Source organism: Puntigrus tetrazona, chromosome 8 (genome assembly GCF_018831695.1).
Source record: "Puntigrus tetrazona isolate hp1 chromosome 8, ASM1883169v1, whole genome shotgun sequence".
NCBI lineage: Eukaryota > Metazoa > Chordata > Actinopteri > Cypriniformes > Cyprinidae > Puntigrus > Puntigrus tetrazona.
In genome coordinates, this window is record NC_056706.1 from 14693723 (window position 1) to 14707774 (window position 14052).

At 38.7% G+C, this 14052-nt stretch overlaps 2 protein-coding genes across 3 annotated transcripts; both read left to right on the plus strand.

Annotated features, from left to right (window-relative positions):
• The first annotated feature begins 6 nt into the window (after positions 1 to 6).
• Positions 7 to 7121, plus strand: ptgesl (prostaglandin E synthase 2-like). The gene is made up of 7 exons (XM_043247040.1): positions 7 to 3878; positions 3952 to 4146; positions 4246 to 4301; positions 4612 to 4764; positions 4858 to 5058; positions 5140 to 5257; positions 5818 to 7121. The coding sequence occupies exons 1-7, from the start codon at positions 3585 to 3587 to the stop codon at positions 5935 to 5937; spliced, it is 1137 nt and encodes a 378-aa protein (XP_043102975.1). The 5' UTR covers positions 7 to 3584; the 3' UTR covers positions 5938 to 7121.
• Positions 7122 to 7306: 185 nt separating this feature from the next.
• Positions 7307 to 14043, plus strand: odf2b (outer dense fiber of sperm tails 2b). 2 transcript variants are annotated; one of them, XM_043247038.1, is made up of 19 exons: positions 7307 to 7521; positions 7777 to 7904; positions 7998 to 8099; positions 8189 to 8359; positions 8446 to 8633; positions 8714 to 8843; positions 8933 to 9064; positions 9165 to 9239; positions 9927 to 9998; positions 10172 to 10288; positions 10371 to 10535; positions 10733 to 10842; positions 11392 to 11527; positions 11621 to 11731; positions 11805 to 12068; positions 12151 to 12251; positions 12570 to 12732; positions 12817 to 12942; positions 13874 to 14043. In XM_043247038.1, exons 2-19 carry the CDS (start codon positions 7809 to 7811, stop codon positions 14036 to 14038), a joined length of 2424 nt encoding a protein of 807 aa, XP_043102973.1. In that variant the 5' UTR covers positions 7307 to 7521; positions 7777 to 7808; the 3' UTR covers positions 14039 to 14043. The 2 variants fall into 2 exon arrangements, with proteins under 2 accessions (XP_043102973.1, XP_043102974.1); XM_043247039.1 differs by having other exon boundaries at positions 8001 to 8099.
• Positions 14044 to 14052: the final 9 nt, after the last annotated feature.

The window sequence follows — 14052 nt, forward strand, 5'->3', positions numbered from 1 at the left end:
GAACTTGCTGCAGCTGTCGATAACACTCAGCTGTCCCCTACTTCTCTCGCATCAGGAGACGGTAAGAAATCTGAACGACTCGACCTCCTCCCAGCACTTCCTTTCGCGCATTGTCTCGCTCTTTAATAATCTCCTAACCATGTAAACACCCACACCCATACATGCGACGTAGGTATGCAGGTAGATCTTGCTTTAAATTGCAGCGTCTCTGCAGAACTGTGTCTCTCTCCCTCCCTCTTAAGGCATCGCATTCAAGTCCGCGGCTGTTGCTCACACACTCCTCGTGAAGATATAAACGACTTTGGCCGGGTGTTTTCAATGTTCTGCTGTGCTTTTCCTCTGACGTGCCCCTTAGAGACCCTGTGTTTGTGTATCTGAGGGCGCCGGTGGAAAAGTGCTTTCTGGCTCATGTGCTCTGTGCATTTTGTTCGAGCAACAAAGTGCCCAGAGTGTGTTCTCGCTCGCGTGACCAGTCTGCCCAGTGACCTGTGCAGCTGGGAGTCTGGGTCTGGATACTACTAAACACACACACACACACACACACACACACACACACACACACACACACACACACACACACGTATAAATGGCCGACATACACTCAGATCCATTAAAGAGTTGAAAAAAATTGCTATGCCCTATCATTAAATCTAGGTCACGAAGCTTTTCGGCCACAAACAGCTGTCCTACACTAAAACAGCCTCAATCATAACGGTACATGACATAGTTGTCTTTTACGCTGCGCGAGTTAAGGGATGCAGATAAATGCATGCATCAGACATGCAACAAGATAAAAAAGCATAAACCCAAACAGCACACAGTTCGATATCGAAGGGTTGCATGTGATGATTATCTAACAGCAGACATAGTTGAGGACCACGGGGAGGTGGCACTCTATTATGAAAGCACAGACTGTGGGAACTGTTTTGAAATGCAGAGGATATCCTACGCAGCCATAGAGAGATGTGGTTGCCATGGAGACAGCAAACGCTCAACCTTTGAAAAGAGATGCCTAGAGGAACTGCAATAAAGTCCACAGAGACAACTGTATTTGCACAAGAGCGCCATATCTCACCACAAAGACGTGTGCACAAAAGCAGTTTTTATATCTAATCTGTCTCAGATTTGTGCACTACAGTTGCATTCTGTAGTCTGGTGACATTTAGAACGCACTTTGAATATGCACCAACATGTCTCTTCTGCATTCGTGTCATTCCATTCACGTCCAGACATGTGCAAGTTTTCTTGTGAACACATGGATTGTTGAAACACTACCTCTCAAGTATGATGGCTTTACCGGCTTAAACTTCAAACACAGACAAAGGAGAAGCGAAATGTAATACAGCACACGATTTTATCGAGTATTTTAAAAGATAACTGAACAATATTTGAATTCTATACTATTTCAATAAAAAATAAAACACTGGAAGAAAAATCGAATTTAGGCGTCACAACAATTTACAATAGGAAAAATAGACATTATAAATATTATATTGTTCTTATAGAGTATTTTGGATTATTAGCATTAAAATTACCTCATGATAGATGACAATACAGGTCATTTAAATGTAAAAAGGCATGCATAATTAAATATCTGATTAAATGTTTAGGGTCAGTAAGATTTTAAAGTAATTAATACTTTTATTCAACAAGAATGCAATAAATACTGTTTCAAATGTATAGTCAAAGAATCAAAAACCTTATTTAAATTGTAATAATGTTATTCTTTTTATTGATCATATACTTGCAGTCCTGGTAAGCACTATATCCTTCTTTCAAAAACATTTAAAAAAAAATTATACAGACTCTAAATGTCTGAATGTTAGTGTATTATGTAGTCAATATGGATAAATGAAAATACAAGCCAGAAGTCAAGATTGTGCATCTTCTATTATGATCAAGAACTTTACTGTAGAAAAGACTTTGAAGCATTTAGCGTCAGTTGACGTGAACCTAATATTGTATTTGTGTTTAATGCACTATTTCATTTTTTCACAAAAATGATTTGACATCACAAAACAATTGCTGAACCCGAAGCCCCTGCAGAACAATTCTGTTCCTCGTGTTAAGGAGCTCTGCTTTTGTAAACACTATCTAAGAACGGTTTGTTGTAGAATAAGAGGTTATCGAAGGGCAGGGAAGGAAGCACAGCTCCTGTCTGAACACACACAGAGATCCAGCTCCGCACAAAGACAGGACAGGGTGGTGTAGGAGAGGAACTGTTGGAGCCGTTCACTTTAATGTTCCACTAGGCCTCAGGACACTGGCAATGGAATCACGAAGAAACGTTACACGTAGATGGGAAACTTCTCTCTCGAGATAAAATTTTCCAAGGGCTGTACTTTAACAACCACATGTTGAGGCAGACTATTTTAACAGCCCGAAGACAGCTACTGTGTAATTCTATTAAAACATATATCCTTTCTAGATGTTATGCAAGATGAATCTGTTGTGTGGCATTAAATTAATACATGCCATTGGCAATAGCTGTAACTGTTAGACTTGTAACTGGAAGACCAATGAGACACGTTACTGCCAAAGACGATGCCCCAGAAATTCTGCATCCTCTTTATTTTGAAATGACTCATCAGTTATAATATGCTGTAAACAACTGCACATTCTTAAGAGCTTTTCCTTTTGTTTACAACATCAGTTAAACAATTCTTCCCCCCTTTTCCTGATTTTCCTTTTGCCAGTGTCCATATCAGCACAGAACACACATACACACGCGATACGAAACATAGTCATTTAGAAAAAGAAAGGATAGTGATAAAATGTGATTTATTCTTGAAATTGTTAAATGTTAACAAGAATTGTTAACAAGCTTTCTGCTGGTCACCCAATGTCAAATGGTTAAGTTCAAAGGGTCAAAATATAGCTTGGCCAGTAAGTGCTTGCTGGTAGATGCTATAACTATCCATCTTAAAAGAGCATGTAGGCTATTGATATTATAAATGGCTAATATTTAATTATATTGCTGGAGATGGTTTTTCTGTGTCCAAATCTGTCTAGCACGGTTCTTAAAATCATGAAATGGGTATTTTGACTGTTTTCATGTTACATGAAAATTGCTGGTAAATTTAAAAATGAATTATAAACTGACTTAAACTTAAGGTTAAACAACGTGTATTTTTGAACAAACAAACAAACAACTCTAAAACAGGCTATATTGTCACCCACAAAAAATATGAAAATATTTATGCCCAATTAGCACTGTACAGAGCGAAATTAAAGTAGGTAGGCTTAGATGGCCAGGTGCTGCCTTAAATTCCTTTTTTTTTTTTTTTTTTTTCTTTCATCTCCTTATTTTATTAATAAGGTTTTCATTGCCGTGCACACATCTTTTTCCCGCGCTGCTACGAGAGCAAGTACTTTAAAAGGAGATTATTTAAGCATATGTTTTATTTGTATCAAACAATTTAAATCTATTATAAACTATAATGTTTTAATGCGGCATTGAGTTTTTGGTCCCCTCGCGCCCCCTGGAGGGAGTAAACTTTCTCCTCGGATACGGCTGTTAGCTTGTAGCATTTTGTTCAGCTGTCATTGCGCTTGCCGTAGTTTGTGGGAGTTTATGTAAAATCATGATGGCGGCGGCCTGTGCAAGAACGCTCGGTAAGGTCGCCCGGTTGGCTTTAGACACGCCGACGTGCCGTGTAACGAACACCGCAGCAATAGCGCCGAGAATCTCCACGAGATGCCAAGGAAGAGCTTACGGTACCGGCGGAGCGGGGTCTAGATGCGGCACGCCGCTCGCGGCGCCGGTGCGTGGCGGCGGGAGAGTCCTGGGATGCGCCTTCTTGCTCGGCGGTGGCTTTGGCTTGTACCAAACCGTCAAGCTCACGCTTCAGCGGCACCTTGCAGAGGAAGAAACAAAGGTATTTGCATGAGAGCGCTGAAATGTCGTCCCTCTGTTTTTAGGGCTGTGGTTTATTAACTTGTTTTGAATAGGCACCTGAGCTGGGGACGGATCTGAAGCTGACCCTGTATCAGTATAAGACGTGTCCGTTTTGCAGCAAGGTGCGAGCCTTCCTGGATTATCACGGTCTGCCCTATGAAATTGTGGAGGTCAATCCCGTTATGCGACAGGAGATCAAGTGGTCCACTTACAGAAAAGTGCCCATCCTGATGGTGAACGGGACGGTGGTATGCAGATATTAGCTTCTTTCTCACGATGATCGATGCGATCCTTCCGATACATGGCGCTTCAGCTCATCAAGTCTCTCTCTGTTTGTATCACGACAGCAACTCAACGATTCCTCTGTGATAATTAGTGTTTTGAAGACGTACCTGATCAGCAGGTGAGTTTCACCTAAGTTCACCTATCATAGTACTTTAGAAAATAATTTCACTATTAATTAGTTGTTTATTGGCATGTCTGTTATTAGCATATTATTGGCTGTTTATTAGTGTACGTATTCTGTACTGACCATGTTCTACATGCTTAATCAACTCAACAAGTACCTTAATAACTATTAATAAGCAGCAAAAGTCAATGGTTTGTTAATAGTGAGAATGGGATCTTAAAGTTTTGTAATCGTTGCTTTGCTTTAGGCACATGAATGTAAGCATGAACGCAAATTTTGATTGTTCGCTAACTGCTTCTTTTAGGGAAAAAACTATATCTGAGATTCTCTCTTGCTATCCCGAGATGAAGGCAAAAAACGACAGCGGTAAAGACATTATAGAGTTTGGCAATAAATACTGGGTCATGGTGCGAGACGCGGATGCTGATCGTCTGTATCCTGGAAAAGACGACAGAAAGTAAAGCAAATCAGTTATGTCTGGAGATTGCTCTATTACTCTTTTTTTTAATTGAATTCACAGAGTCAAACATAATTAACAATTTTTGCCCAGAGAGGAGATTAAATGGCGGAAATGGACAGATGAGTGGCTGGTTCACCTAATTTCCCCAAATGTTTACCGCACACCAACTGAAGCCTTGGCGTCCTTTGACTACATAGTGCGAGAAGGAAAATTTGGCACATTTGAGGGATTCTTTGCTAAGTATTTTGGAGCTGCTGCCATGTGGATCATTGCAAAGAGATTGAAAAATAGGTATGTTTGTAAGCTTTTTAAATAATGCATAAGATATTTACAAACATGTCTTGATGAGTTGAACCTCGTCGTACTACACAGACACCATCTGCAAGATGATGTGAGGCAGGATCTCTACAAGGCCGTCAATGATTGGGTGGCAGCCATTGGGAAAAACAATAAATTTATGGGAGGCGATCAACCCAACCTAGCAGATCTGGTATGTAAGTTTAAAATTATGATAAAAATAAAAAATATCATTGTTAAGTTTGGGTCAGAAAGATTTTTTTTTCCTCTTTTGGTCACAAAGGCCTCATTAGTTTGATGTAAATACATTACATTATAAACAACATTATTAGAATGTAAATATATATTATTTTATTTTAATATATTTTAAAATCAGATTTTATATATTTTTATAATATATTTAATATTTTAAAAGCAGATTTTTCAAGAGCCATTTATTCAGCAAACCAGTGTTGAAAAAATGTTGTACTGCCTAATATTTTTATGACCATAAATAAAGTTTACAAAACAGCATTTATTTACAATTGAAATGTCATGTGACACTAAGTCTTTACTGTCACTTTTGGTCAGTTAGTTCAATGATACTTGCCAAATAAAATAATTAATTTCTCTTTTTAGACCCCAGACTTTTGAATGGTAGTGTTAATTATTCTAGTTGAGGGATTTTTTTGTATATATATTTCATTACTAGCATGCTAATTATCTGGGATATGGTGGGAAATGCTTACTTACACCACAGGTTTTCCCTCACAGGCCGTGTTTGGCGTTCTGAGGGTAACGGAGGGCCTTCAGGCATTTGATGAAATGATGGAACATACCAAGGTGAAGAAGTGGTACCGACGCATGCAGAAGGCCACGCAACGAGAGTCATAAAATCAAAGCTTCCTCTATCGCTGCACTTGATACCACAGTACAAACAGGCTCGATGCCATCTAATGGTTCTGCAAATCTTAAAAGACTAATTTTTGTCCCGTTATTAAACTGGCATCCATTCATCCTTTGCTCAGACGGTAATCACGGAGCTAAGAATCCAGTTCAAAGAGATAAAAAAAAAAAAACATGAAATGCTGTCCTCCATTGTAATTTGTTTTGCAACTAAACTGTTTTTCTCTCATGAGGTTTTCTTTTACTTTGCAGCAAAGTGCAACCTTAAGCAAATTTAAAGTATACCTACTTCATATAATCTATAGACATTCTGAATGGGTTTTAGAGGGATTGATTTGAAATCATCCATTTTTTTCCATCTCTGAACAAGTTTGAAGCTTGAAAACAGGTTACAGACAAATTTATAATCTGGTATTTGTCTTTTTTTTTTTTTTTTTTTTTTTTTTTTTTTTTTTTCCAGCAAATGGCGGTTAATTTTTTTCCCCCCATAAGTTACTCTTGTTCTTTTGGATCTCTTTTGTAATACTGAAGTGCTGCCGCTCTCATCATGTGGTAGGTTACCTAAGCAGATGAGCTCAGCCCTGATGAATCACTGTAGATGCTTACGTCTACCTCAGCTTGCATTAATGTTCTCGGTTTATAAATGTCTAATCTGAGGTTGCAGTGACTTTAAAATCTGTGGTTTACTGAATGTTCATATTAACGTGTTTCAGCCTTGGGTTTTCAAGGGGTTTAACTTAAAGGAAGAGTTCAGCCAAAAAGGAACATTCTGTCATTTATTCATCCTCAAGTAGTTTCAAATCTGTGTTCTTTTCTCTGTTCTGCCAAACACAAAGAAAGATATTTTGACAAAAGTCTGTATCCAGGCTATGGGTCACCATTGACTTCCATAGTAGGAAAAAAAACTAAATCCAAATATCTTCCCTTGTGTTCAGCAGAACAAATAAATTCATACAGGTTTGGATCAACTTGAAGGTGAGTAAATGACAGACTTTTTATTTTGGGGTGAACTATTCCTTTAAAATGTGATCTTACTGAGTAATGGTTTAAATGTGAAAGTTGCTTTGGACATTTGAAGTGTCCAGTTAACCAAGAACTTTTGCCTATGCATCATGTTTTGATTCAACAAAAGTGATACAATTTTGTCTATGAAATAAAGTAAAAATCTCAAACAGGTTGTCAGCTGTCGTTTTTCTCAAAATAACAAGGAGAACGCATGTTAGATAAGACTTTCTTACAAAGTAAAACATACACTGTCCATCCTAATGTTACCACAACAGATAAAACGGCGATTTATGTATGAAACTTTCACTGACAAAATGAGGCGTATAGCAACGCGTCGTTGGCATAGAAACCTAATCAGCTGCAGTTCATTGGGCGTTAAACACACTTCTCAAATCTTTATCGCTGAAGTTTCGAACCAGCCAATCGGAAGCAAGAAAGAATTTAGAAGGCGGGATTTAGAGCGTCAGACGCGTCTCTGATTGGCGGCTATTGTTGTTCATGCGAAAGTCTACCGGGTACAGCAAACAACATCACACCGGGGACGCAACGTTACATACTTGTTTTAAGGTTAGTGCTACTTTTATTCACATTAGATCAATCGTTAAAAGTACATTAATAATTTTTAATCGATCAGGATTAATTAACTGGTCGTATAAATATTTATTGTATAAACTGAGGAAAGATTAGTAGCACTAACAGACCTCACTGCGAACTAACGTTACGTTAGTAGTCTTTTAATTTAAAAGCATAACACTTCCGTTTTATTTATTTTTTTTTTTCCAATTTAATGACACTTCTGGTGAACTTTCTCTTATTCTTAAGACAAATAAATATCTCCCTACTGAATTAAAAAGATGAAAACGCGGTCCTCCTCTCCGCCCGTCCATGTTCATGTCCCAGACTCAACATCTGTGCATGTCCACCTAAAGAAGAGTCCACAGAAAAGCCAGGTCAGAGTGAATGCCTTGTGCCATTCCAATTTAAAACAGTCTCATTTGATTTACTGAGATGGTAAAAATCACCCATCACAAGTCTTTTATCAGCAGGGGAAAGTGAGCAATTTAAGATCCACTGCCAGTGTGAAGGTCAGAGCTCCCTGGGTTCCTCCAGGAAAGGCTCCAAGACGAAGAGAACACAAGTGGGAGGTTTGTTCAGTCCTATTCTGCCTTATTTTCCAGAACAAGTCTTCCACGAGTTATTTTTAAAACTGTGAATGTGCTTTAATAAAAATCAGGGGGCTACTCGCTGCTTGGAGATCGCGCCGGGACGGTCCCTTGACCGATCTTCACCTCCTCTGCGGGTCACTGACCTGTCCAGTGAAGAAGACGATGCGAGGGGAGTAATCAGCAAATACGAGAGAAAAATTCTAAGTCTAATGTCAGAGGTTGACTGTATAAAAAATGAGGTATGGATTGTACATAATCATGACTGTAAAATAGATTTAAAATTTGTCGTGCAACACTGTGGATTTGAATATCTGTATCTTCACAGGTAAAGTTACGGCAGGCCGAAGACCACTTGAAGCACCAGACACAGCAGTTGAGCGCCTGTTGCCGTTTAATTGATCAACACGAGGAAAAACTTGAAGAAGCCAGCAAAGACTTGAGGAGGTCACAGCGTGAGAATGCTGGTCTGCGCAGCGCTGTAGATGGGACGCAGGCTGAGTCTGGACATATGAGGTATAGTTCCTTCTGACGCATTCGCTTCTTTTTAGGGTTGCTGTGACCAAAACAATTCATAACGTGAATTATGTGGATAGATCAGAAACAGGACCTCCACACCAGGAGATAGAAACTTTGCTGAGGAAGCTGGTGGAAACCGAGATAGACGGCCAGGCTGTGGCCAAACAAGTGACAGCTTTGAGGGAAACTGTGGGTAAACTTAAGAAGGTAAAAAAAGGTTGCCGGTTTCCAAACTTTGCAGTTACCTTAGTTTCTCTTGAATAATAATCGTTAAAAAAAACTCTTTGTGCTATCAGGACAAAAAACAGTCAAAGACGCAATCTGATCAGTTGGGTCGTCAACATGAGCTACTGGAGCAAAAGTTGGACACGTTTGTGGAGACAAACCGCACTCTCAGACGGCTTTTGAGAGAACAGCATGGACGGGAGGTATAAACATTTCTAAATTACATTTGTTTTGCATTTAGGTTGGTGTATTGTGTATTTTTCTTTGAAACCAAAAGGTTTTTTTCTGTCCTTTTCTCCACAGACAGATGCACTGAGGCTGTCTGACGAGAGGGAGATGCTAATGAGAAAACTTGCAGAATCCGAGGCTGAAAAAAGGGTTTGTAATCTAACTCCCAGCTTTTCTTGCTCTTTCTCTGTGAATATACTTATGTATATATAATAAAGTTGTGAGCTTGAAATGTATACATTTTATTTAAAAATGTGTTAAATGTATATAAATTGACAGTGAAGAGATGTTTTACAAAACAAAATGTCTATTTGTAAAAACAAATTAACTTTTAAAAACCTTTTTATTTTTCATCCCCCCAAAAATAGTTTCAGGGTTTCTAGAAAAACAATAAGCAGCACAGCTATTTTCAAAATAGATAAAAATGTTTCTCAGGGAATCGGCATACTACAGTAATTTCTGAAGCATCATGTGACCCTGGATTAATTAATCCATCACATTATTATATATCTGTACATTAATACTTGCAAATATTAAATCTATCTATATGTATTTAAATCTATATGTTATTATATTTTTCTTTCTCTATAACAGTTCACTTTAAGGTTCGTTAGTTAACTACTTTAAAAATAAAAATGAACAATACTTCTACAGCATTTATTAATCTGAGCTAATGTTAATTTTTTAGCATTAGTAAATGCACCATGAACTAACTTTATATTAACAAAGAAAATCTGTATTTTTATTAACTAACATTAACAAAGATATGTAGAGTTCAGTGTTTACTTATACATTAACCTTAACTTCACTGTAAAATGCTATCACTTTCTCTTCTAGAAACTTGAGACTAAACTGAACAACAGGGACAGAGAGGCCAACCATATGGCTGAGAATTTGGAAAATGAAAAGGTAATAATCTCACTAATTCCCTTATTTATTTATTCATTTGCATTCTTCTATGGATTCTTCTATGGAATGTTTTATTGCCTCTAAATACTTGCATATTATAAAATCTGCATCAGATCAGCTTCAGTGTAGTAGGTTATTAAACGTTTTTAAGTGATTTGTGATTTTCATCACAGGATCATCTTAAGACTGCAGGAGAGCTGTCAAAGGTTCTTGAATCCACCCGCAGTCGCTTGCAGAATCAGCTGCTCAAGAAAGAAGCTGAAAATTACCGGCTGGAGTCTCAGATTCAAGTAAGCCTGCTTTTACCTTAGTCACGGTTCTTATCGATACAAAGCGGCACATCTCGTAAGTCTGTGCTGTACTGTGGCACAGAGGCTGGAAGAGACACTGCAGCATCAGCAGGAGGAGGTGCAAGGCCTGCTGGAGCAGATGAGAGAGGTGAAGCAGCATTGTGAAGTAGACAGAGACGTTCAGAGGAAACAGGCCGAACAAAGCGTGAATACAGCTGCACATCTCTCTGCACAACTACTGGACAAGGTACTGGGCAGAAGATCAATAAACAAACTCAGCTACAGCTGATTAATTAAATGTTTCTCTAAATTATCTTGATTTTGATATGGCTCGTGCATTCACTTGACCGGTCTCGCGGTTTGCTTGAAAGACTGATTGTTATGCAGTTGGGCAGTATGAGTCATGCGGCACAATCTCTGACTGCTGTGTTTGTGTCATCTCAGGAGGCTCAGTTAGCAGAGGCTCTCTCCACTGCCGAGGAGCTTCGGCAGCGTTACTCCAAACAGAATAGAGAGAAAAGCCAGCTGGAGTTGGAGATCACCACCTTAAATAAGTCAGTGACTCTTTCTTCACTTGTTCGAAGTATTCACTGAAGCTCAGCCTAGACTTCACGTTTATTATTTATTGCTTTTAGTCTGAATTATGAATCATGTTCTAAGTAATTTATGATGCTTGAGCCTATACATCAGTGAGGTTTTGAAATTCTCTTTCAATTCAATTGTCAATCAATTCCTTTGTTAAAAAAGGAAAAAAAATAGGTCTCTGTTACTGGGTGAATCTCACAAACCCTGAAAATTCACTTCCTTTCAGAGTCACAGATTTATTTATTTTTTTGCACTTTCTACCCAGTTTCCATTAACACCATTAGCATTTATTACATCTAATTTAACTGTAGTACATGATTCTTCAGATGTTTGTGCTCACCAATCATTATAGATGTTTTTTAATCATAAAAGGTTTCTTTTATATATGGTCATAATTATTATAAAAGAGTTATAAAGTATTGAGTTTTTCATCTTTTTTTTTTTTTTTTTTTAGTTTCCTGATATTTACCCAATTGTCATACTTAGTGGAAGGTGATTATAGACTTTTCTCTTTGCAGTCGGCTCATTGAATTGAGTGAAGAGCTGCGTGGTTGTGAGGAGAAGTCCTGCGCAGATAGAGAGGGGCTTCTGAGCCGTCTGCACTCCCTCACCTCAGAGAACACGGCTACCAAACTGGAAAACCAGAGACTCAAGGTAAGAAATCTAATAAAGTCTAGACTTTTATTCATACAAAACCATTTCAACTTTGATTTGGATTTTTGTCCGTTACCTTGTCTTTTCTTTTAGAGCACTCTGTCAGCCGCAGAGGACAGGCTGTCTTTGTCTCAGACGGAGGTGCAGCAGCTTAAGATTTCTCTCAGAGACTTTGAAAGTCTGGTAGAGGGTTACAAGAGTCAGGTGCTTTTAACATACCTCATTCCACTCCATCTTCACTGGGTCCCAGTACGCTAACCCTTCGTAATTCTTGCAGTTGCAAAAGACCCGTTTGGAGTCCGAGGAGTACACTTTGAGGCTGGAAATGGTGGAGAAGGAAGCACAGAGTGACCGAGAGGAGATGGAAAGAGAGGTGGGACAGAGCCGCAAGCAGCTCCATGCTCGACTGAAGGAAATGGAGATGCTGCGTGAAGCTCTGAAGCGCTTGGAGAACGAGCTCAAGGAGGCCAGAGAGAACAAGCACATCCAGGACAGGAGAAACACAGAGCAGAACAGCACTCTGTCTGAGCTCAGAGTCAAGGTGATCATCACTCGTGTTTCTTCGTTTACGCCACAGATATTGGTGAAATCAGATGGGCTTTTACTTTCTTGCTTGTATGCAGATGGAACAGCAGAGCTGTAAAATAGAGAATCTTCAGGAGAAGAACTTATTTCTACTTGAAGAAAACATGCAGATGAAACGATCCATGGAAAGCACTGAAAGGTGACCTAAGTGTTGGTTCTTTAATTGCTAATGTGACCTTTTTACACAACAGGCTGAACAAAATTAAGCATTGCTTGCTAATTGGTTGTCCTAAATTGGTATTATCTAATTATTTACTTAAATGTAACCGCTTAATCATTTTTCTCATCAGATTTTGTTACCATTTTCTGAACTATAGCGAATAAACTGCAATAATGCGAGTAGTGTTGAAAGTGCCTGAATACATTTGATTAAATGAATACGTTTGACTAAAATTATAAAAAAAAAAAACCCAACAGTATTTGAACTATGACACATTTCTGTATCATTCTCACACAGGAAGATGGAGGACCTGAGCACTCAGAACAAGGATCTGCTTCAGGTTGTTGCTAAGCGTGAAGAGACCATCCACAACTCACAGCTGCGTCTGGAGGAGAGGAGCCGAGAGTGCGAGTCCCTTTACAGACAGCTGGAGCAGGCCAGGGACGAGGCGCAGAGACAGGTCACAGTCCACAGCGATTTCTTTTTAATGCTACAGATGTTGCACCTGTGTGAGGTTAGAGTATTAATGAGTCTTTGTTCACAGGTGGACCAGAGTCTGGAGCGCGTGCTGTCCAAAGAACGCTCAGCTCAGACTAAAATGCTGGACTTGGAGAGTCAGCTGAGTCTGGCTAAAAACGAGCTGGGTCAGCTGCGCCGCAACAAAGAGGATGTAAGTATTCACTGGCACACTATGAACTCTAATACTTTCCATTGCACAAAATTCCCTGTAAACAAAAATCATCAAATGATTACACTGTGTAATTGTTGTTAACTTTGAGTAAATCATTTTGAGCTGTGGTTTAGTTTGGCTAAAAAAAATCCCAACATGACCCAATCGTATAGTGTGCCTACAGGGACATGGAATAATCTGATGCTTTTTGCATAATGAAACTTTGCAATAACTCAGAAAATGTCTCCATTTTAAGCAAAAGTTTCGAAGTCCCCTGAGAAACTCTGTAAGCAAACGCAAAGTTGGTGATGGACATGAAATAAAGTGGGAGGAAAAATCGTGTCTCTCAGGAAATCAAATACTTTTGTAAGAGAATTCAAAAACATTGAAATATTTTCCCTCTCGTCTTTTTTTTTTTTTTTTTTTTTTTTTCCCATCACCATGTCTCTTTAGAGGCTCTGTAGAAACTTAGAATGCAAGTCTGAGGCAAGATTTTAAGTTACTTCTAGACACGTTTTCTTTTTTTGTATTTCCCTCAGGATATTTTGAAATATCATTGGTAGTAAAAAAAAAATTCTCTAAAATATTTAAGCAGTTTGATATCAGTCTTTATAGACTGAAACAAGCAAACATCAATGTAATGCTTTATTATTGGGAGAAATGTAACCAATGAGTATAATACAGAAACTTGGTAGTAGATGGAAATTTAAGCCCATCAATCTCCCATCAAAACTCTAAAAATCATTATCCAGTGAACATGACTTAAAAGGTCATTAAGTGTCAAAAACAGAAAAGTCAGTGATTTGTGTGAATCAGCAACCATGCTGCTGCTGCTGATTCACTTGTTTTAACCTGCCATTGTCCATTAAATTCCATTCCAATCATATACACACTTGCATTAGGACCTTTTAGAAACAGTTCTTTTTTTCAGATGGAGAAGCGATTTCAGTGCAAACTTCAGGACATGAAGAACCAGCTGGAGCAAGTGAACAGCGCCAACCGCAGCCTGCAGAACTACGTCCACTACCTTAAAGCTTCATACACCAATGTGTTTGGAGACTCCGCTTTAACAAGCTCGCTAAATCCCCACATCTAAACTGACGACGAATG

Coding starts and splice junctions, on each gene's coding strand:
- ptgesl (XM_043247040.1), top strand. CDS start 3,585: ATGATGGCGGCGGCCTGTGCAAGAACGCTCGGTAAGGTCGCCCGGTTG. Junction 4,147..4,245: donor TGATGGTGAACGGGACGGTG/GTATGCAGATAT, acceptor GTATCACGACAG/CAACTCAACGATTCCTCTGT. Junction 5,059..5,139: donor GCAAAGAGATTGAAAAATAG/GTATGTTTGTAA, acceptor CGTACTACACAG/ACACCATCTGCAAGATGATG.
- odf2b (XM_043247038.1), top strand. CDS start 7,809: ATGAAAACGCGGTCCTCCTCTCCGCCCGTCCATGTTCATGTCCCAGAC. Junction 8,844..8,932: donor CTGTGGGTAAACTTAAGAAG/GTAAAAAAAGGT, acceptor TTGTGCTATCAG/GACAAAAAACAGTCAAAGAC. Junction 12,069..12,150: donor TGTCTGAGCTCAGAGTCAAG/GTGATCATCACT, acceptor GCTTGTATGCAG/ATGGAACAGCAGAGCTGTAA.